General features: G+C 40.8%; 1 protein-coding gene across 1 annotated transcript in view; it reads right to left on the minus strand.

Annotated features, from left to right (window-relative positions):
• Positions 1 to 2,425: 2,425 nt before the first annotated feature.
• grin1b (glutamate receptor, ionotropic, N-methyl D-aspartate 1b) overlaps positions 2,426 to 23,975 on the minus strand; it is a gene marked incomplete at both ends in the record, with an annotated part of 48,202 nt that continues 26,652 nt past the window's right edge. Inside the window, 15 exons of the mRNA XM_083904616.1 lie at positions 2,426 to 2,491; positions 4,860 to 4,967; positions 12,821 to 12,966; positions 13,953 to 14,062; positions 14,518 to 14,679; positions 14,784 to 14,941; positions 15,083 to 15,231; positions 15,314 to 15,426; positions 15,581 to 15,699; positions 16,791 to 16,955; positions 20,044 to 20,171; positions 20,654 to 20,789; positions 20,879 to 20,965; positions 21,685 to 21,835; positions 23,746 to 23,920. Coding sequence (XP_083760742.1) covers positions 2,426 to 2,491; positions 4,860 to 4,967; positions 12,821 to 12,966; positions 13,953 to 14,062; positions 14,518 to 14,679; positions 14,784 to 14,941; positions 15,083 to 15,231; positions 15,314 to 15,426; positions 15,581 to 15,699; positions 16,791 to 16,955; positions 20,044 to 20,171; positions 20,654 to 20,789; positions 20,879 to 20,965; positions 21,685 to 21,835; positions 23,746 to 23,920 — 1,973 coding nt within the window. The remainder of the gene's footprint in view (positions 2,492 to 4,859; positions 4,968 to 12,820; positions 12,967 to 13,952; positions 14,063 to 14,517; positions 14,680 to 14,783; positions 14,942 to 15,082; positions 15,232 to 15,313; positions 15,427 to 15,580; positions 15,700 to 16,790; positions 16,956 to 20,043; positions 20,172 to 20,653; positions 20,790 to 20,878; positions 20,966 to 21,684; positions 21,836 to 23,745; positions 23,921 to 23,975) is intronic.

Below are 23,975 nucleotides of genomic sequence, written 5' to 3' on the forward strand. Positions count from 1 at the left end.
GAACACAATAAAATAACCTCTTCAGTGGTTAGCATGTTTGTTGATGCCTGCAACTTGGTGCTCGGCACTGCCCTCTAGAGGAAGTACTGCGTAAAATGTCCATACCAAAGCAAAGACTCACAGTGGTGTAGGACTGTAACGTTTGGGACGTAAAATGGACGAAAATGGAGTATAAATGGGCCTTAACTGGTTCACTGTCATTGGCTTTACCACTCATATTAAATCAGCCAAACTAGCTTTCACTTGCTTAATCTTGTAATTTCTCTAATTTATTCATAGATTAAAACAATTTCTGCATTAGGATCAGTGTTAGTGTTAGCTTTATTCTCAGTATATTCGTTGATTCCAGAATTTGGTTCACAATTACGTTTTAATTTATCTGTAAATAAATTGATTAATAATAACAAACTTGTGACACACTGTAATCCATGTATTCCTTTCATTTAGACAAGGGGTTCTCAAAGTTTTGATACCTGAGGGCCAATTTAGGAACCCAACATCGGACTGAGGGCCGCCAAAGAAAAAAAAAGGAAAAAAAAACTAGAAAGAAATCCCATTTGTAATCATTGTAATGACCAGATTGCAGTTCTACAGTTTAGCGTTAAGTAATATAAGCGTTAATATAATAACGCTTTATAATTTACTGGGTAATTACCCAGTATTTTGGCCATTGTTATTACCTTCTAACAGGTTAATACCAAGTAACACATTTCTGTTACCATATATTTACTGGGTAAATAAAAAAGCTAGTAATTGGGGGCTGTAGCTAGCTGCTTATTACCAGCTTATAACCCAATAATACACTAAAATTCACCATATAGAAACCGGGTAAATACCCAGTTTTTTTGTTTACACTTATTGGTCTGTATCCAGTAATGTCCAATAAACATTTAACAAGCTTAGTAGCTCCTGGATTAAAACTATCAACTGTAATTCACTGCGGGCCGCCATTGGCCCCCGGGCCGCACTTTGAGAACCAATGATTGAGACTATTTTATGTCATTTTTGTTTTTTGTTCAGTTTGTTCCTGTTGTATTATTATGTTTTTTGTTAATTAAATTCTATGATACTCTTTAAATATGAAGACTACTGTTAGGTCTCAACACTATGTGCATTGAAGTAATGTATTGTTGCTGCTGTACAAAAGATGTCATCAATATAAATTTGTTGGATGTAAAAATGAAAATTCCTCGGTCACTCTGTTTGTCTTGTTCTCAATGCAGCTCTGAGCTCTTTGATTATCTCCATTCAAATGTTTTTAGTTTTTCAACATTATTGACAGGGTTCATTAAAATATATCATACTGCAGCGTAAAAGCCTCCCAATGCCTCACAGGTCTGTTTGGACAGACCTGTGAGGCATTGGGAGGTTTTCACAGGACATCAGTTTCTGTTATTGGCAGTGTTGTGGAGGTAGACAGAGACTGACATCATCAGCAGGGACACAGTGGTAGTGGAGTAATGACTACATTTCCCAGCATGCTCTGTGAGTAAAGGGGGTGTCCAGCCTCTGGGTCAGGAAGTAACACTGAAGTCAGTAAAATTACTCCACTGTGTTAACCAATGTTAGGTTGCATTTTTGTTGGCAGATAAATTATACATTTTAGAATTATTCTGAATGATTTATTTTAGAAGTTTTTAGGTCAAACAGTACATATATATATCTATATATGTACATATATATTTGAATAACTTTAGGATTAACAGATATTTGTGGTTCCATGGTATAGAAAAGCTTCCTGTCCCAGAGGCGTGAACTGCCTACCACACTTTGGTCAGTTATAGGTTTCTTAAACAACAGTGTCCTGATTGACAATATCTACATTTTTCCATGTCATCAGATTACCGGTCACAGAGTTCCTGATCAACAGGTTACTAACACAGGATCCTTGTTGATGGGTTCCTTAACAACAGGGTAGTTCCTGATCATCAGGGCTACAACTGAATTAGGACCTGATAAATGGGAAACAAGCCCCAATTATCAGGTCCTAATTGAGTCCCCGATTGATCATTTCCCAATTGACAGGTTCAGTGTTGATCGGTTTCCAATCAACAGGGAGGTTTCTGACCTTCAGACCATCAATTATTAAACGACAGTTCTGGTTTTGATAAATCAGTGCAATCCCTCAGTGCGGCATCACAGATCACAGACACGTTCCAAAATAAAAGCAAGTTTCTTTCAAAATAAAACACTTGTTTTTGGAGGAAGCTTATAGCTACAGGCGAGGCAAGGTGTCGTGGAGTGGGATCACAGATGGTGTGTGTGTGTGTGTGTGTCAGATACCTTCCAAGCACCACCATCTCCTTCCTGTCTCAGAGGATTCTGTATCTGTCCATCTGTGTGTTTATATAATGTGTGTGTGTGTGTATGTGTGTGTGTGGCTCAGCAGCAGCAGTGAAGCTCTCTCTCTTTCGCTCTCTCTCTCTCAGACCACAGTGCTGACGGAGGGATCTGATAAGTTGAGCTGGCCAGTGATGTCAGTCGGGTACGGCTACAGGTGGAGGAAGAGAAACAGAAAAAAAAAAAGCGAAGGACACGCACACATTAATTCATTTAACACACACATCAGCAGCTTACACTGCAAGACACTTGTTCCACTGGGTTATCTCTGGTTCTTGACCCTGCACTGTTTAGGACTCATGGTGTTGCCCAATCGACCTCTCTATTTCCACCATGGAACGACTTTTACATGAAGTGACCTGTCGTGACATATAGTGGATCAATTATAATTTTGTGTTGGCTTCTTTATATCTGACCATTATGATCCATACATGAAATTATATTTGAAATTAATCGTGTGCTTTGTGTCATGAGAGATAATTTAGTTTCATGACCTCAGAACCTCTACAGCTTTTATGTTTGACATCAGAGCAATACAGAAATATTAGGCAGCTGGTGTAAACCAGAACTAACATGTCGTGACAGAAACCTAAAAACTGATAATCTCTACAGTCAGTTAAATGTCAGTGAAATAATTCAAATGTCTCATGATACAGGGCAGCGTTTCAGTCTCCACAGAAAAATGATTAGCTCTCTACAAACAATATCTCTATTATTTATGTTCATGCTGTTTTTCCACAGTATGTTTTCTTTAAAAAGGGACACTTGATGTTTTCCCTCCTCATTCCGCTGCTGCTGAATTAAACATCATTCTCCGTCATGTAATCTGAACTCAGATAAGCTCAGCTGCAAGACACATTAAACTTTCATGCGTCGGCTCTAAGCAGCAGCAGCAGCAGAGCAAGGCAGCACAGCGATGGATCAACAGTTCAGATCTCAGTAGTAAGTCTGCAGATTGATCCTGATTATTGATTATTAATGTCTGATCTTTGGTTTGATTTGATTCTGTGACTACCACTGGTCAGTTACCATAGAAACACAAGAGGTCCCCATCTATTAGTGTTCGTATTTGTGTCCACTCTGATTTAAACCAATGTCACACATATTTTGCTTTTTAAGAAAGAAAAGCTTGAGCTGAAAGTAATTGCAAGCTGACGTGTTTTCAGACTCCAGGTCGGTCATGCTTGCAGAGGAGGACAGAGGCAGTGTGTGTGTAGAAACAGCATGTAGAGTCCAGACACCATTCAAATCCACTGATAGAAGAAAAACACTCATATAGAAAATAAAGAGAGATGATCACAAAGAGAAATGAGCCATAGTCTGATTTCCCCTACCCCTCCCACACAACCCAATGTATTTCATGAACACCAATCAACAACATCTGTATGTTACTCAACATTGAAACTGAGCTGCAGCAGAAAATAAACCATTTAACTGTAATTACAGATTTAGACCATCTTACTGCATATGAAATAAACAGTGTATCTGGAGAGACTAGGGATGCAAAATGGCCATAATGGTAAGAAACAGAAAATATGTTTCAAATTCCTGAGTTGTTAGAAGCAGCAGTCTTAAAAACAAAATTAATTTTACAGGATGAATACAATAGCAAAATGGGTCAGAGTGTCTTGACAGAGAAGACACAAACCTTGTCTTCTACTCTGTGACACAAAAGGCTATTTTCTGTTCCAAACTGAAGCTGAAAAAGACAGCAGTGAAGCAGGACACTTCCACAGACGTCAACAAGGATGATGGAAGTGATGAGGAGTTATAGATCACTCAAGGCATCGAGGTGAATCCTGTAAATCCTGTAAAAACAGATGTTTAGAAGCTGCTGCAGATCCTCAAACAGTCACCTGGACAAGATGTTGGGGAGAAGAAGAAGAGTTAAACAAAAGAAACAAGTCTCCACCAACCGACCTCTGAGGGCAAGATCCAAGGGTTAGTGTGTCTGAGAATTGTAAGTGAGATGAAGGGACAGAGACAGGAGAGGACAGGGTGGAAAAAAAGACCAGACAGGGAGGACTCAAAGACAGTAGACGTGACAACAACAGACAGAGGGATGAGAGAACAAAAGGTCCACAGAAGAAAAGAGACCACACAGTCTGACCCTCTTCACTTCTCCTTTGCAAGAGGACGACGTGAATCGTGTGAAAAATAGAACCCTGACACAACAGATTTCTAAACCTCCGAGACGAACCCGAACCTGACTGGACGGACCGAACGGACGCACCTGTCTCCAAAATCTGTCCACTTGTCTGTCTTTACTGGGACACATGAGCTGATGGATGTGGGAAGATGACTGACAGACGGATGGTTGAGAGAAGTCTGCAAGGAGATGATGGAGGAGGGGAGATATTGATGAGAAAAGAAAAATCAGTGACAGACAGAAGAGGCTAAGTAAAGTGAAGGAATAGGGAGATAAACAGAAGAAAAGATAAAAGATGCCGAGTAAAAATGAATATGATGCGGGGTAGAGGTGGAGGACAGAGGAGGGTGGGTGGTCTTCATCTCCTTACCGTGGTGTCCCCGGAGGCCCTACGGCGTTTGAGGTCGGAGGTCGAAGTGATGGACCTAAAAGAGGTTTTCAGTTTGGGCTCGGGCTCTGCTCTACCACTTTTTCTATCCTAAAATAAATCATATGATAGGTGCACACACACATTAACACGCAGCAGAGACACTCTTCTCACTGACACTCACTGTTCATCACCTACACTAACTGATACTAATACTGGCCAATCATCTTAGTGTTCACTGAAACTAACTAATACAAATACTCACTAATTAACACTGCACACACTAATGCTCAATAAAACTAACTGATTATAACTCTTATTGCTAATAGGCTACGTGCACAATGGAACTTCCATCGAGCAACCGTGGCATCAAGAATCAATTTTATTCGTAAATATAAGCGGATTTTGGATACAAGAGAGACGGTTATCATATCAAAAAGTCAGAACGTCAGTGCTACATTGTTGTGCCCCTTTGTACAAAATCGTCTCAGTACAATAGTACGATTTCCGGTGGACGTGTCTGTGCGAGCTGAATGGATGGTGAGGGTATGGCGGGACGACACAAGTTTGCAGCCGGCATTTAAAAAAGGACAAATATGTTGTCACGCCGGGGAATTGACATGGTTTAAGAAAGGTGCCGTTCCTGCTCTCTATACTTGGAATAATTCTCAAGTTCCAACAACGAGGGCGAGCGCATGGGAGCGGAGACCCAGACAGTGAACAGCAAATACGGAGCTCAGTCTTGGGACCTGTGCTTATTAATTACTTATATAGTGGTATGACTTTTAAAAAAGAAGAAACATTTAATTTGAGGACGAGGACATCCGTACTCTCACCATCCATTCGGCTTGCACATACACAACTTATGAAAGTTCATCGTTTGTACAAGGGGGTGCACAACAATGTAGGGCTGACGTTCTGACTTTTTGATATGATAACCGTCTCTCTTGTATCCGAAATCTGCTAATTTTTACTAATAAAATTGACTCTACTACTTAGCACTTCACTAGCGCCTCCGGGAAATCACAACGACAACACGACCTACCAGAAGCAGCCCAGCGTACCAGCAGCCATGGTTGCGAGGGGGAAGTTCCATTGTGCACGTAGCCTATATTCACTAATAATCACTTTTACTAATACTGATACTAATACTGACTAACAATTTCCGATTGTAATACTCAGTTATATTATTTAATACTCAATAATATTAGCTAATATTCAGCAATAGTTAACTGCTATATAACAGATATGCAATACTCTTTCACTGATACTAATTCTCTCTCAAACTCAGAAATACTCCCTGGTACACTCACTAACACTGTCTAACACTCAGATATAACTGACAGGCGTTTTCATTTATTTTTTGTTCTTTGCTATAGATACAGTCTTGCACTGTGTGTGTTTGTATTGAAATGTCATGTAAAATACTGTGTGTGTGATGACAATGCAGCTGGACTACCATATTCAAGCAACACAATGTATTGCAGTATTATACAACAGTAGTTGTACAGTGTCATAGAAAACCTCAGTAAAGTAACTATATACTGTATTGCAACTATATACAGTGAGTGCTATACAGTATATAAATGTATAGTGTATAATTATTATAGTAAAGTGTACTAGTGTGCAGTATAACATTGTGATGGTATATTGGACTATTACTGGACTAATAACAGTGACCTGTACACTAGATATCTTTTTATTAGTGATGATTAGTGTTGTGATTGCAACGTATTCTCATCAAGGGTTCGTATGATTTTTCAGGTCTATACCTTGCGTCACATGGCTCTGTGGCGAAAATTATGTGCTAAAGCACCAAACACCTTTTAGTACCTTTCAGTACGAATCTTTGATGAGAATAGGCTGTGATATACACATAGTATAGCACTGCATGGAATAGTGCAGTGCAGCTGTATTGTATAGTATAATGCACTTAATACTACTACACATTACAACATGTGTATGAGTCTATGGAACTAATTCCTGTCCATGTATGTTGAAGTGTGTGAGTCCTGTAGATACATGTTGAAAAGGGTATCTTCTGTATAAGTGTGTTGAGGTGTATGTGTCCTGTACATATGTGTTGACATGTTCCAGTGAAGCTGGTTCCTGTTCAGGATGAAGTAATGCTTCAGTAAAACAAAGAGCTTTACTCTGTTTTACTGTCCACAGCCACACAACACACAGCAGGTAAATCAACAACAATCAACATGAGGCCCAAACACGTAAAAACACAAATTAAACTAAACACAGCAAAGGAAACACATCCTGGACGAGAACACGGGGGAAGGGGAACGGATTAGGGGGTAACAAAGATGGCAGATGAGGCCTTGAATGAGGCAGTGACAATATTCAACCTGATCACATGAGATCATTATACCAACACTGTGCTGTTATAACGTCAACTGTGTGTGTGTGTGTGTGTGTGTGTGTGTGTGTGTGTGTGTGTGTGTGTGTGTGTGTGTGTGTGTGTGTGTGTGTGTGTGTGTGTGTGTGTGTGTGTGTGTGTGTGTGTGTGTGTATGTGTGTGTGTGTGTGTGTGCTTGTGTGTGCGTGTGTGTGTGGGTGTGTGTGTGTGTGTGTGTGCGTGTAAACGGAAAAGAGAAAACACAAAAGGAAGGGGCAGCAGCATGTGGATGATGATCACATGGCGTTTCATTTGAAACATCATATAAAAAGCTTCATTTTGACATTTGACCCATCACAGTTGAAGCTAGAGCTGGGTATCAGACTAAAACCATAACATCTGAAGATTTACCTTCAAACTGATTGTTCCTTTTTGTGTTTATAACACTCTTGACTTGGCTCATATTTTTGTTTTTGTCATTAAACCACATGTTTAAAATCCAAACTAACAAAGTGAAGAATTGAAACATCTTCATCATCAACATCTTCCAACATCACCTCTACCGATGAGCAACACTTTATATTATATATATACATATTTGCGCACAACACTCAAGTCACTCAGCAGTCACTAGGTCAGTGTTAGCTGATATAGAGCTATTAAACATGTAGTTTATTAACAGCAGCGTAAACTATGGCTACTGAGTTATTGCTAAACTAAGCTAAGCTATGCTAAGCTAACATGTTTAAACTTATATTTGCACTTTCAGTGGCCATTTCTAGAATCAGTCAGTATGTTTACATGCACAGTTTAATCGAGCTAAGGCCGTAGACCAAATAAGACAAGCAATAGTACAACTTTCTGAGTCTGAATATACATGCGGAGGAGACATTCGATTTATTGGCAGTGTACATCTGACTCCGCCTCTGGAGGTGGAGCTGTATCTCCCTGTAAGCTAGTGTGTATTGACTCAGTTTCCTGTTGACCTTTACATCACAGACAACAATCTGTGAACGGCAAGATGGACGGTGAGATGGATCATGCTGTGGTTCTGCATATTTTGTTTCTGCTTTACATGTTAACCGTGATATAAATTAGATCGAGCATGGCTCTTGTGTCTGCCGTATGATTTCCAACAACAGGACTGCAGCATTACATCTCCTTCTACTTCCGGGTCAAAGACGGGTGAGGAAATGTTGGTGCTTGCACAGAAGGCCAGGGCAGTTTCTCAATTCCCAAGTATGCAAGGATGTACTTGCATACTTGGGAAGTTGGACTGGAGTAAATACTGTAATGGCAAAGAGTCTGCCCCGATACCTGCAGTAGACAAGAGGTTGTGAAAGCACGGCCTGGAGGGGCAGACCCCGTCAACAGACAAAGGGATGCGAAAGGGGTGTTCCTCAGGTATAAAGATTAGGTATAAGGTTTAGGTCTTGCCAGGCTTTGGGTCTTTCTTCAGCTACGACCACTCGTGCGTAGATTGACCTTTTCTTTGCAAAGAAAATAAAACTTCGTCGGCCGGAAGAAGTCTATTTCATTCTTCACCAGCAGCAGAAGAGAATTTCCACAACAATAATCACCAAGTACGACTGGAGTACATACTCGCCAAGTAGTACGGAAGTACAGAGAAGTACAGAGAAGTATGCATATTGATAAACGGTCCAAGTCTGACTCCAATCAACTAAGCATACAGTATACATGCAGAAGTAATCCGACTATGAATCGCAACAGCAATCAGTCCGACTAACATGTTTATATGACATTAAGAAAACCGAATTATTGACTTAGTCCAACTAAAATTGGACTTTTAACATGCATGTAAACACACTGTTTCAATGCTTTACATATTTACTTGAAACATAATACATCTGCTCTGAACATAAAAAAAATGTAACAATCAACAATCATTCTGATAATTCTGGACTGAGTAAGCCAGGGATTCCAAAACTAAACTCAAAATCTCAGTCAGTACCAGACCAATGGCAACTGTGACAATCACTGTTTGAATCTGAACATGAGATTTGATGACAAGAAAAACATTTTAGATAATCACCAGGAGAAAAGTTTAAAATGTCCCAAAATACCCAGCTCTAGTTTGAATTATTTAAAACTGTCAACACATTCACTTTAAAATTTAAAACAAAAACATCAATAAAACACATATATAAGACCATAATTACAGCCTGTGACCCAAACAGGGCATCACACAGGTAAATGTCGGCCCTGCATGGTAAGAAGGACCACAAACTTACTGTAGGGCCCAATCAGGATCTGTAATGGCGTGTTTCCACTAGCACTACCCAACTCGCCTCGGCACAGCACGGTTAAATTGCTTTTCCATTAGCGATAGTATCTGGTACCTGGTACTTTTTTAGTACCTGTTCAGGCGAGGTGCCAAGCAAGCTGAGCCGATACCATGTGTGACATCGTCAGACTGCCGTGCACCGATTGTGTGTTGTCACAGGAAGAATTGTGAGTTAATCTCCAACATAGGAAATGTAGGAAACAGCTTAAAGCCCGCATCACAAACCCTTCTGCTGTTTTCAGTGACTGTACCAGATGTGTCCGTGCTCCGGTCATGGAGGAAGTACTGAACAAATCCTTTTATTTAACTGATTCTTATGATTCAGTGCATCGAAAATAACTGCTTTACAAGTCACTAGTCATTAGTTTGTGTGTGCCGTGCTGTTATGATCCCGCCCGCATTAAGGAGGTACTATATTGTAATGGAAAACCAACCAAACCATGTAGAGTCGAGCCGAGGCGGTGCTATATAGTGGAAAAACGCCATCATTTTCACCATTTTCTGTTTCAAGCATTTCTACTTCAATTCAACATTTAAGTCCAATGGAGGAGACGGTTCAGAGGAAGACTTTGATCACAGCATTAGTCAGTACAAGGAAAGTAAAACAAAAAACATGAATTCTATTCAGTATAAAACAAAACATCACAGATCCTGTTCCTGCGACTCAGCATTTTGCTTTTAAAATATTCAGAGTTGCTAATGTTTCACTGCTAAATATAGAAAACAGCTGAAGACCTGCACTCACAGTTAGTTACACAATAGATCTACTGTGCTCGACTCCTCAGTAAAAGCTAGCCAACAGTGTTTCACTAAGAAACCTGTCATGGATTAAGGCTATGCTAAGCTTTCTGGACATTAAACAAGGTTCCTACTGTGAGTAGTAAGCAAGAGAAACCTGATTTACACTCCATCAATCAACCAACAATTTTAGTTTTGCTGGACAAAACTGAAGAGTCCCAGATTGCGTCCAATTTATGTCTTAGTCATCTTAATGGTTACCATACGTTATTCTGCAGCCAGGTCTTTTAGTAGTTACGGTCACTTTATTCATTTGTTTCAATAGTTATGCTCCTACTTTCTTCTTATTTTCATCATGTATAGATTTAATTAAGGTACGGTTGAAGGGTTAGAGACAACATGTGTCAGAGGTGATCTGTGAGTCTCTTGAACCAAACAAGAGAGCCACAGGGAGATTGTGTTTTGGCTAAAAAATTGGACTGAAAAGTGCTGCATTTTTTTCTGTCCACACTATGTCACATTTTTTTTAAATATATATATAAATCATGCCTTTGCTAGATGTGCTAATTTTAGGAACTTCGAACAAATAAATACAGTTCAGCTTGTGCATTTTGGGACTGAAAAGACCTGACACTCCAAAATGTTCATACCAGAGCACACTTACTATGTCATTAAAATAAAAGAATAATGAAATCTGTGATTCACTGCTGTTTCTCCCGTGTGATCACATATTTCTCAGCACATGGACAACAGAGACCATTTGGTTTCCCCTTATGATGTTTCTGTTGATCTGTGTGGACGCTGTGATTCAATCTTCATTTCCTCTCACAGTTCTCTGAGAGCTGTGGGTATTATTTTTGGTGTTCTCCACCTCCTTCACTTTTGCCTCAAGACAAGGCTGTTTGAAGTGCTAATCATCCTCAGATGGCTGTTAGCCTTTAGCAGCTAGCGTTTGATGTGCTAATCCAGTTAGAGAAGTGATAATTATTAATGTGAGGATAGCTGCTGACAAGGCAGAAAAACATCTGGAATAATGTTTATAAAGATATAATCTTTGTTTTCTCTAGGTTTTTGTTATTTATATGACCATCCTGAAAACTTTAATACAATAAATAACAGTATTTCGAAATGTATTAGGAGACCAATAAAACTAAATGATAAATTAGTTGACCTGTAAAATGTTTTACAGGTCAATTAGCTGTTAGGCTGATTGATGACATGGTGGCTTTTTTTTTAGTATGCTATATTTTATACATTTATTGAACCAATTCAAAATGGACAGCATTTTAATTTACAATACATTACTTAGTCACCAGTCATCTGTAGTGTAATGTTATGGGTTTTTATTTTTTTAAAGCGTTTTATCATATGATGTATTTCATCAGGTCACTTCTCTTCTAGGTTTTAGTACCACCACTGTAAATGTGTTTTTATGATCTGGTGCCTTCGCACACACACCCTTGTTATTGGTCTGTCTGCTGCATGATGTCATTCAGCTCTGCTGCAGCAAAGTCAAAAGGAGAACAGAAAGATGTATTTATGGAGCGAACCTGTGAATCATGCAAGCTTGTGATTGATTTCTTTTCTTCCTTTTTGTGACCTCTTTGGTCACACATTTATGTTAAATTAAAGTATCTCTCATTTATCCTTCCACATTCTAATTATGTTGTCATGTTTATGTTGGTATATGCTGCGCTACCCAGTGTTGAGCTGAGCTGATCACAGACTACAGCTCGAACCCAACAACATGGAAATCATTCATTTTTAATATGAAACCCTGATACGGCTCTGAGATTTTCTGTTGAGTGACTGACCTGTGCCACATACATAAATTGTGGATGAAGCACATGTAAAACATATGTTTATGATTCACAGCAGTGACAGCACACACAGAGCTATAGCCAAGAACATAACCTGGACCACAGCTGCAGTATAGAACTGGTGTTTTAAATGTTAATAGCAATTTAAATTAGATTTATCGCATGTTGTACTTTTCTTTGTTAAAGGGATAGTTTGGAATTTTGGACATAAGACCTATTTTCCAACTCGCTAGTGCTATGGCTAGCGCAAGTCAATGGTACCTGCTAGCATGGCATTAGAAAAATTCCGAACTATCCCTTTAATCTGGAATAATATTATTGAAATAAACATCAGCGATGCTGTACAACATGCCATAATTGTAGGAGCTACTTGAGATGAGGCAAGAGACTTCCTCATGGGTTCCTTGGTGGTAAGGTAAGTACTTTTGTTTTAATTTGCTAACAGACTTCCAATATTTTTCTCCACACAGATCAACAGATGTTTTTCAAATTCAATCAATTATTTACCATACTACTTATTTATTTTTCCTCATAGTCAAAAATATCACTAAATCACATAAAAACCTAAATATTCCTTAAATGGCTGATCAAACTAAACATAAACAGAACCTGTTGATGCTGAAAGATGCTGAAAAGTAAACTAATGACATTAAATGTCATCATTTTAATACAAAACAGTTGCAAGACCTTTGCTGCAGGGACATAAACACTCAATAATGAGTCAAATAAAACATTTTTAAGATGAGATGGGTACCTGCAGGTTCTTCCTCCACACGTTCACAGCAGCGAAGGCAAGCTGCATCTGTTTCCTTCGAGCATCTTTGTGTCGTTTGTAGGCAATCTCAATGAAGATAAGGAAGATACCTGCAACGATTCCACCAGCAACCAGCATAAACACACCTGAGGAGGACAGGTGAAGCCTTTGTCATCGACTGTTGTTGTCTTGTTGGGATAGAGCTCATTCAAGATGGAGTTAACATGCACCTTGGATGGAGACCACATGGCTATTTGTTAAAGAACAGAGGGTCAGTCTCCCAAGATCTTTCATATGTAGGTGTAAAAACCACCTCAGTGTTCACTTTGTGACATGTGGCCAGACGTGTCATCAAAAACAAGGTTTCCCCCCTCCTTGCCCTCTTTATTGTGTCCTCGTGTGTGGAGGAAGAACACAGACTCTTCTCTGAAAACCTGCCTGAGGACCAATCAAGGATCCACAGCTGAGTTAGCTTTATTTTATTTTAAATATAAGTATCTATCGTTTGTCTCTATATGTGGCCCTGCAATGGACTGGCGAGCTGTCTAGGGTGTACTCCGCCTATCGCCCTATATCAGCTGAGATAGGCACAGCACCCCCCACAACCCTCCAGTGGAAGATAAAGCAGTAGATAATGGATGGATTAGTATATATCGCTGACAGTCAGAGGGCCCTAAAATGTTGGATATGGGTTGAGCATGGCCCGATGGTGTGCATCCTTGATTTTCATTTTCACGTTTTTTGGAGTAATTTTAATTTTCGCTGATTTATATGTCAACAACGGGTATACGCAAGCACGTATTTATTGGGCATTAACATGCTACAATTTTGTGGCTAACTTGGCGAACCTGTTTCCAAAGGTAAGCTAGCAAGGCTACGATTAGCATTACAATAGCAAGCTGTTTTGTATGGAATGTCTTTACAAGGCGTATTTGAGTTGCGTTGTGCCTAATGAGGTTGCACAGTGTTTGTATTATGTTAGCCTTTACGTTCCTTATCATGCATTACCATGACTGAAAAATCTTCAGCTCCCACTACAGGAATACAAACTTCTGACGGGCACTGCACTAGTTAGAAGAAATTGATCCAGGGTACTGTCCCAACAGTCTTCACCATCTGGTCTATTTCCTACCTGCCATGTTCTCGAAGGTAAGTGTTGCAGGGGCATTGCTCCTGGAGTCACACTCCTGGTATCGGACCCACGTCTTGTCCAAATCCTCCATGAAGCCATTCTCATGAGAACTAAGGAGAAACAACAGAGTTCTAAAGATCAAAGGTGAAATCTAAGGAAGTATCAGTATACAATCACACGGGCATCAACAAGAGTTTGAGTAAATGCATAGATAGGTAGCTGTAATAGAGCAGCATTCAGTCCCTGTCAAAAGACACATGGTTATCCACATGGAAACATAATGAAACGCAAATATGACGCTGTAGCACATATGCCAGGCCTGTAAGTGGTGCTGCAGCACTGCTACATGGAAACTGCAGAAGAAGAATGTGATCATGCACATGGCATGTGCACTGTGTGTAAACCTTTTTTTTTAAATAAAGAAAAAAGCAGAGAAAGAATGAACAAAGCCAGGGGGACTGAGGAAAGAAAATAAATAAAGCGAATTGACTCCGAAGAGATTATACAGTACAAGCTGAGTGAACTAAAGGTTCCTGTAGATTATAATTAAGCTTTTTATTTAAACCTGAGAATGGCCAGAGAAACATTCTGTTTCCATGGACTGTCTTTGCGCATTCCAATTCCAAAGCCAGAGCGGAAGAACAGCTCTCCTGTTGTCACTAGATCACACTTCTGCGATGCTTCAAACTCCAACACAGCGCTGTCCCAGATGAAGGCATGAAGCTTACTATAGGAGAAGGGAAGAGACAAAGGAATATGTATGTTGGAAATGGAGCTCAGTAGATGCAGGTTAAGAAAAGCTGATTGGACAATAACTGTATAAAAGCCTACTTGTCTCTGACGGCCTGGATGGCCTCAGCAGCACTCTCATAGTTGTGTTTCTCCATGTGCCGGTACATGGTGCTCAGCTCCACCTGTCGTCTGAAGTAGATATCCACCGAGCTCTGCTTCACTGTGGCGTATATGAACTTATCTGATGGGTTCCGCAGCTAAAGGTAACAGAAGATTAGGTCAGATATGAGCTGGGCTCAGGTTAAAGTCATAGTTTAGGTTGTATTTAAAAAGAAATGTGATTAGAGGTACGAGCACATGACCATGATGCACACCCAAGCTATAATACCATATCTCACCCTGGGGTCATTGATGCCAGTGATGCGCTCCTCAGGCCGGTCCAGCACCAGGAAGGCTGCCAGGTTGGCAGTATATGATGCTACGATGATCATGGCAAATCCTGCCCACACCATACCCAGAATCCTTGCTGAGAAACTCCTGGGTGCTCCTGTACGGAACAAGGTGACGTGTTGTTAACCCACTGAACGGAAGAGTGCAGGATGAATGGAAGAGCAGAGGACACTCATCACCTTCTCCTATCCCAGAGTTCAGCAGTACTCCCCATGAGAACCACATGGCAGAGGACAGGGTGAGGGCGTCTTCTTCTTCTTCTTCACTGTTCACTTTAAACCTTCCAAACGGGCTGCACACAGACACACAAACGTACACACGTGTGCACACACACACACCAACAAAATGTCAACTGGTCAAAATCTCAATGATTGCATTGTCCCTAAATACAACATGTATTTTATTGTATTGTGTCGTGTTGCAAATGTATTAAGACGCGTGATTACCTGAACCGGTCTAATAGGTAAAGCATCACTGCCACCACATGGACCGACAGACCGACTAACAGCCACAGTGTGCTCTGGAACGGCTGCATGAATGAATCAAGAGTGCTGCGAGGGATTTCCTGAACACAAACAAACATGTCATCATCATTATCAATAACATGTTAAATAACATCCAGAATGTCAGCCCCTGAATCTCCAAGCAAACTGTCCACATAATGGTGTATGGACATGTTCACACACAACAGATGCAGTGAGATATTGTCTGGATCAGACACATTTCAAGCAAGGGGGTTGGTAGTGGGGAAATGTGACTAAAGGGAGAGCTCACTTGTCCAGCATTAGAAGCAACTGCCTGTAGTTTACTGCCATTTTCTGTAGGTGTGGGCAGAGAGCTAAGGAGATGGAGAAATTGCCTAGGGTCACCTATGAAGCTTGTGTGTTAACCCATTGACGCCGGGAAAGCATTGCCGCATTTCTACTATTAAAGCCGGGACCGCGGCTGTGTAATTCTACCATAGACACCGGGAAAGCGGATACGTCAATTTTCGGGGGGGTATAAGGGTTCCTCGAGACATTGTTTTGAAATTTCTTCAAGCAAACATGGAGGACTTTGATAGCGAAGAGATTGAGGAATTTCCCGTCTTCGATGACATCATTGCTGATGACTCCGAATGCACTGAACCAACCGACCGGGATTTATGGTTAAGACATAATTATGTTTGAAGACGACAATAAGTTTGGAGGTTTTGAAAGTGACGGAAGATGGAGAATTATCACCGTAATCGAGTGTTTTCAACCGCACACCAGGGGTGAAAGTGGATTAGCGCTGTAAGCACTATCACCGTCACATGTGAAGCAGACTGTTACAGTCATTACATGCTGTTCTTGTTCTTCACACTCCATCAGGACTAAATCAAGGCACTGACACCAGTTGATATTACTTTATTTTCTTACTGTTTTTTAATTGAAAATAGGTATTCACTTTACTTTTACTTTTTGTTTGTGACAGTGTTACTAAATAAACTCAATTTCCCAGGAAAGCCACAGGTGTAAGCTCTCAAATACCTTTTGAATTGTGTTCCTTTCCAGGCGTTTCAGGCCTTAATGGGTTAATGAGGGTAGATAAATACAGAGAGCCATGCTCTGAAATCTTCAACAAGTAAAACCTTTTCAACAATCCTGCGTACTGTAGCTTTAAGTGTCAGCTCACCTTCTTGACGAGGATGGTGAGCCCCTGGTATTTAAAGGGTTTGGAAAACTCGATGTACTGAGCACGCTCGTTGTTGATGGTGAGGGGGGCGACGATCATGTCGGCGAGACCTCCCAGCAGCTCCCCCATCATCCCGTTCCACTCCTTCTTGTTACTGTTGTTGACCTGGATGCAGGGAAGAGATGCTGATTTTCCAAGTACAATACAGAAAATTCATACATGTGCAAATGTTGTCACAAATAAAAGCATTGGTTGAGGTAAGTACAGTTGTCATTGTCAGACACCTGATGACAAAGTGAAGATGAAACCAAAGTGAGGAGAGAATCAGACATGAGCTGGTCAGAGATCAGGTTTCAGCATAGACACTGGAGACACATGTTAACACCAGGTGTAGAAGGCATGTCTGTGTAGGTTGAAGAAGCTTCTTGGATGAAATGTGAAACGACTTAAAGCGGAACTCGACCGGAAGTTCCTATTAACACGTTTTTTTTTGGTGTATCTGCGTCATTACCTTGTTTACGAAGCCCTGAAGTTTCGAAACAAACAGTTCAGCCACTGCTGAGAACGCTGTGTTTATTGTAATCTCGGGCTCAACGAGATCTCTGAAAATCCCGTAATAGTTACGTAAACACCGGTTCTCCTGAACAGCAGATCGTCCTGCTCCGGTCACTAGTCCGGGCACATTCGGTTGCGTACATTGAACCGCAGAAGAAGAATAACGTCCGTTGTGGAGGTGTTTCACGAGCGACAGTGTCTTCTGACTCTGGGTCTGACTCCGGGTCAAAGTCATAAAAGGGACTGCGGCGGGGAGTCGTGACGAAGCTATTTTTAAACACTGTTAAAACAATGTTTTGATAATGAGTAGCAGTGCATCCGCCGTTCCAGAGGGGGGAGCTGTGCTTCTGAGAGCGGGTGTGCCGAATAGTACTGGCCAATCACAAGCCTCTGTCTTCCGGGGGTGAAAGTTCACTCTGAAATATCGCGACTGATGAAGAGCGTCAGAAAAGAGGATTTCAATCGACTCGTTTACAGCAACTAGGAGGTTTTTGACCATAATAACAAGTTAATATATGTAAGTAGACCTCCATAACTAACATTTATGTGCAACAGGACCACTCTATGTGAGCTTTAAAGAAAAATGTAAAGTCCAGTTGCTACTGACTCGATGTGTATACGAGACATGTTTCAAAATTGGATGCAAATCAATCTGTGGAATTGAAAAAATACATGTGAGAGAGAGGAGGAGATGGAGGCAGGCAGGGGATGTAGTTTGGAACAGCAAAAAGAGATGCAGATAGAGAGACAGTAATGCTTCAATGTCTCTCAGCCTCAACAAGGTCATAGTCAGGGACAGAATGGTGGTCTCCATAGCAACAAGCCTCAGTGATGTGTCGGTGTTGAATCAGTAAACAGGTCAGAGAGAGAGAGAGCGAGAGAGTGAGAGAGAGAGAGAGATGTAAGACCCACGGTGATGAAGTGTTATCCACATGTGCACAGCCTCAGTGATGTAATGTTAAACACAGACACACAACATGACCAGCAATCTACCGTTTAAAGGAAGAATCCTGGTATGATAAAATGGAGGCAGGACAGGGTTTGGATAAAGAGGCAAATGCTGATGCTGTTGTCATGAGAAGCCAGTGGCTGAATCAAACGCTAAACTAGGGGAAACTGTTGAGCCTTTCTCAGCCAAGGTTACATCCATACCACCACACAACTCACGGTTATGCTGTCGATATAAAATAAATATATCTCAAATATATTTCATTTTTCAATGTAGTTGTACAGCAAATAGCAGTATTTTTTTGTTTGTTTTTTTCAGTAAGTTCTAGGTATGTGTTGTACCACTTTTATTAGTGTTGTTAATATTTATCAGTTTTGATGGACCCTCCAGTTTGTCTTATCTTCAAAATATTTGATGTAATGCTTGAGGAAATGGAGATGCATCAGAGCAGATGCCGGCATTTGATGTATCTCAGGCTGAGAACAAGTAAACAAGTAAAATAATTGCCCATGAATCTCTTTAATCCATAAGAAAATGTTTCTAATCCCCCCACAGATTTCTGATTTGGAACAACAGATTTAGCCAGAACACAATTTTTACAATAGTTTAACAACAAGATCATATATGCAAGTCAACTATTAAAACAATGCAGTCAACACTATAATTGTTTTTAAATGTTCAGACCAGATCATTTCATGAGATAGCAGGACAAACGCAGGTTTAACCAGGTGAAATGGTTAAGTTTCTTCTTGCAAATTCTAAATTCACAGACGCAGATCAGTACCAAATCCTGTCAATAATATAATAATATAATATAATATGACAAACTAGAAAATGCTTTTTGGTGCCGATTTTTCGGGCAAAGTCCGTAAACGTGTTCAGGGAAGTTCCCTTGTCACTTTTCAAGTTTTGTACAGATGGGACACTGTTAGACTTTACTTCCTGTTTCAGGCGTTCCACTTCCTGTTTGGAGGTCATCTTTTGCAGACATGTTCAGGACGGGTCCCTGGTCTCACATATTGTGTTTCACGCAGATCAGTCAATGTACAGCAAAGTTAATGGGCACTTCCTGTTTAAAATGGCCAACTTCCTGTTGGGTCAAGGTCGGGTCCCTAATCATGTCCAGGGAAGGTCCTTTGTCTCAAGTTTTAAGTATTAAATGATAAGAAGGCTTCAAAATGATATCACAATTCTATCTTCTTTTTGTATTGTTATTATTTTAGAGTTTATTATAATTATTTATACATGTTTTGTGTTTGGTGTATAGCCACCAATCCGGTTGTTGTGTTGTTGTAAAAAAGTTTCTTATTCTTCTAACTTCTTTAGGTTCAAGGCCTTTAAGTAAATAATTATGGAAAACGGTCGGCCACAAAGAAGACACGATTTGTGTGACAATTGGGACAGCCCATGTCGTGGTGCTGCTGAAAATCTGAATGATTAATGCACACTCCTGAGGATCCACACTAGGAATTAAGACACATACAACTTTACTATAGTTATACTACAACTATACTAACACACCTGAAAATGTCTAGCATGTGACCATTCTGCATTTTCTCAGTTTCAGTATTTCCTAATAATTAGACCACTGGTGAAAACATACATAAAGCAGGTATTTCCTTATTAGACCAACGACAACAAGTGTCAATGGAACTTGTGGTTCAAGCTGGTGCTAAGTTGATTTAAAACAAAAATGGAATAGTCTGAGTACTTTACCTGAGAGGCAAAGACAATACTAGAAATACTTACTCGCTCCTGCGTGCCAAATTTCCCATCAGCCACCAGGTGAACCTCATAGGTAAAGTTCATGCTCATCGCCAACTTGATGAGCAGGTCAATGCAGAAACCATAGCAACACTGAGGAACGATTGGCTGACCTAGACACACACAAGTACAAATTAATAAAATAAATCAGATAAATGATGTGTGTGTGTTTGTAGACTCTTTATTTATTAATAATTAAAGGTGCCATATGCAAGAATGTGGCCAAAAACGGTTACTACATACAAATTCAAAATACCGAGGTCTTTTAGGTTTCGTTTTCTGACGTAACTGGCAACCCGTGGTTGCTCGGCAGCGGAGACTCTACTGACTGCAATGATTGGTAGACGGCCGTAGGTGGCGCCACATGCCAAAACATGATTTCAAAACGTAAACATGATTTGCAGTCTGCAAAAGATTTTTTTAATGCAAATATGTTGGCTGTACTGTTGTTGTTTGTGAGTTCAGTTTGTTATATAAACATTTTTGAGTCTCTGTGACATATTAGGAGGATTTTATGGCCAGTTGCTTTAGATTTATTACATAATGCACCTTTATGCTGTAAGCTTCACATGGCCATTTTTAAATGTGAGTGTACCTGGTGTGGTACCATTGGGTCCAGTACAGATCACCTTCTTGATTAAGACTCCATTAACGGTGTACTCCTCCTTACATGTCCCATCGCTTTTAGTTGGCTTAACGTAAACAAACGGTTCCTGATGGATCGTCACAATCTGAACAAAAAACAGACAAACATTACACAGTCTACACAAAATAGAGGTGAAGCAGCAGTATTGGTCGTAGTAGCAGTAGTAGCAGTAACCTTCAGTTTAGTTGACATCTGGTATCCAACTGGTTTCTCTGTCTCTCCTCCAGGCCAGATGATCTTCCTTTGAGGGTTCATCACAACCTGAAACACGCACGCACGCACGCACACACACACACACACACACACACACACACACACACACACACACACACACACACACACACACACACACACACACACAAACACTCACTGTGACAAGATGACTAAATGACAGCATCAATACTGCATCTGCACATCCATATTTAAAAAGACACAAGATTAAAACACACACAGATACACATAAACTTCTTTGCGGCTGCTGATAGTAGGTAGGTAACTACAGTTGCCTTTGCATACCAGAAAGGATGTCACTGTAAACAATCCTGTCGAGGTCTCTGTCGGCTAATGAGGTTCCCATAGATAATATTATGTTTCAAAATATGATTTATTTAGTGTGTACAACTTTTGGGTCATGGTCTAAGATAGTAAGCAAGTCATCTTTGTGCTGTGTGCTTTAACTTCAGAATGCAAAACACGGACTCTGGCGACTTTGTCTGTTTGGGTAGAGGTGATGATAACAAGGTTTAAAACCATTTGTAACCAGATTTAAAATTAGGGTAATAACCAGATGTAACCAGTTCTATAATCATGTGTAACCAAATATAAAACCAGGTGCAACCAGTTCTATAACCAGGTTTAAAATCAGGTTTATAACCAGGGATATAATCATGTTTAACCAGGCTTAAAACCAGGTGTATAACCAGGTGTGTAACCTGGTTTAAACCCAGGTGTACAACTAAGTGTAACCCTGAGTACTCTACCTGTGATCCGTTGAATACTCCAACCTGGACGAGGCGACCCGGTTTTTGTTGGTAGTTCAGGATGCTGTAGGTAGCAAAACGTCGGTCACCATCGTCGTTAAACTCGATCCGCCCAGTCAGACCATCGGGGTACTTTGATGACATCAGCACCCTTAGGAGCCAATCAGAGAGCAGAACAGTGTTGACTTGTAGTTGAATTTATAGATGAGGATATATGACAAGTCACATCACAATGCTGCTGCTGTGGTGTGAGGAGATGGTCTATATGACAAGTATTCAAGCTGAATCTGCATCAAATCAATGAAGTGTCTCTGAGTCTAAGCTTTGACTCCACTTGTCGGGTTTTAAGATTCAAACTGGATAAACTGACAATTTTCTAAACTCTCTCATCAGTATTTATGTCCAACCCTGGATCAGCTGTTTTTACCATTTCATGATCATTTCTGTGACTTACCAAAAAATCATATCAAGGTTTTGATGCAAACAAGGTTGTGCATCCTGTAATCCAGTCTTCACCCAAGGTTTCTATGGTTTTACACAGAGCAGATCATTGGATAATGCAGGGGCTCTGGCACTGCACTACATCTTACAACACCTCGACACACACAACGGCGTCTGTTCCTGGACTACAGCTCCGCCTTTAACAAAATTGGGCCAATGGTCACTGCAAAGTGTGTCACCCACCTGTTGTGTGGATTCTAGATTTTCTCACAAACAGACTACAGGTGGTGTGGATTAGAAAGAAGGTCTATACGGAGGACTCATTGGAAAGCACAGAGCATCCTCCTGGAAAAACACCATCCAGCTCGTGCTCTGTCCAGGTGAGTGGATTCAGGTTACAACCTGAGACACTGCCTGGCAGATTTAAAGCCTGGATCTACCAGCACTCCATTCTGCCCAGAGTCTTATGGCCTCTCCTTGTGGATACAGTCCCGATAACAACTGTGGAATCCCTTGAAAGGAAGATCAGTAGCTTTCTTCGGAGTTGGGTGGGGCTTCCTCACAGCCTAAACAGTGCTGCCCTGTATGGGACAAGTAACACCCTGCAGCTACCCTTCAGTGGGCTCACAGAAGAGTTCAAGGTGGCAGGCACTACGCTGGTGGGGGTCCTGGCAACGGGAAGAGCAGGCCTGGGCTGCTTCCCAAAGACCCACGTTAGCCAGGCGCAGGAGAAGGAGAAACACCATCTACTTCAGGAAGAGGTCCAAGCAGGTGTGGAGGAAGAGCAAGTGGGCAGGGCAGTAGGACGCCGACAGTAGGGTGCATGTACAAGTTGGGAGAGTACGTTGCAGCACAAAGTCACCTGGTCAAACATTCTTGCAGGCAGACTACCACCACGTCCAGTTCCTTGAGAAGAGCAGATCCGTGTGTTGCTACTGGAACACGAGCTGGGTCGCCTGGGTGAGGGTGATTGATGTTGCGAGACCCCGAAACACCCAGTGAACCCAGGATACATCCCTGACGATACGTCCCAGTGCATCCATGAGATGTTCCTTATTAAGTCAGTTGCTTTAAACATGCGTGTACATAAATGCTGCTAAGCACAGGCAAGTATGTAGGGCAGCCCCTCCCTGCAGAAAATACGTTACCGCGCTCATGAATCTGGTACATGATACATTAATTATGTAATTTATGTAATTATACATTAACTCATCAATGTACCTATACACTAATGTGCAATAATGATTTAGGCTACACTACAATACCCTCTCAGAAAACTCTTTGTTTATTATGTGTATATATTGTGTTTATATCTTATTATTGTGTTTTATATGTCACTTGATTGTATTTTAGTAATTTTGTTCATTCATTTTGTGACTCAGAAACACAAAATTTCGAGAGTAATGTACCTTTGCAAATAGCAAATAAACTCACAGTGAAGCTGTTTCTGTATATAACCTAATGTAATGATTGGGGGCGGGGGGGGTTTGGAAAACAACCACAGACAGATCTTCATGACTAAGTGAAAACACCACAAAATTGTTACAAAGCTTCCAGATGCAAAAAAATTGTAAATGATCACTACCGACTCCAGGCTCTGACCTAAATAATGGTACTAACCGTTTAAAGAGTGGTCCAGTCCTCCAGATATTGGTATTTCCCACACAGCCCCGTGGAGGCTCTGTGATGTTTTCCTTCTCAAACAGCTCCTGCAGAGACTGAGCCACCACCGCTACAGCATCCGCAATGTGAGCTGACTCGTTCTTACCATTAATCAGCTGGAGGCCGAGCAGGCCTGCACACACACACACACACGCACACACACAGGGAGTTAGTTAAAGAGGCTAAAA

This window comes from Microchirus variegatus, assembly GCF_963457635.1.
Source record: "Microchirus variegatus genome assembly, chromosome: 18".
In the NCBI taxonomy this organism is placed as follows: Eukaryota; Metazoa; Chordata; class Actinopteri; order Pleuronectiformes; family Soleidae; genus Microchirus; species Microchirus variegatus.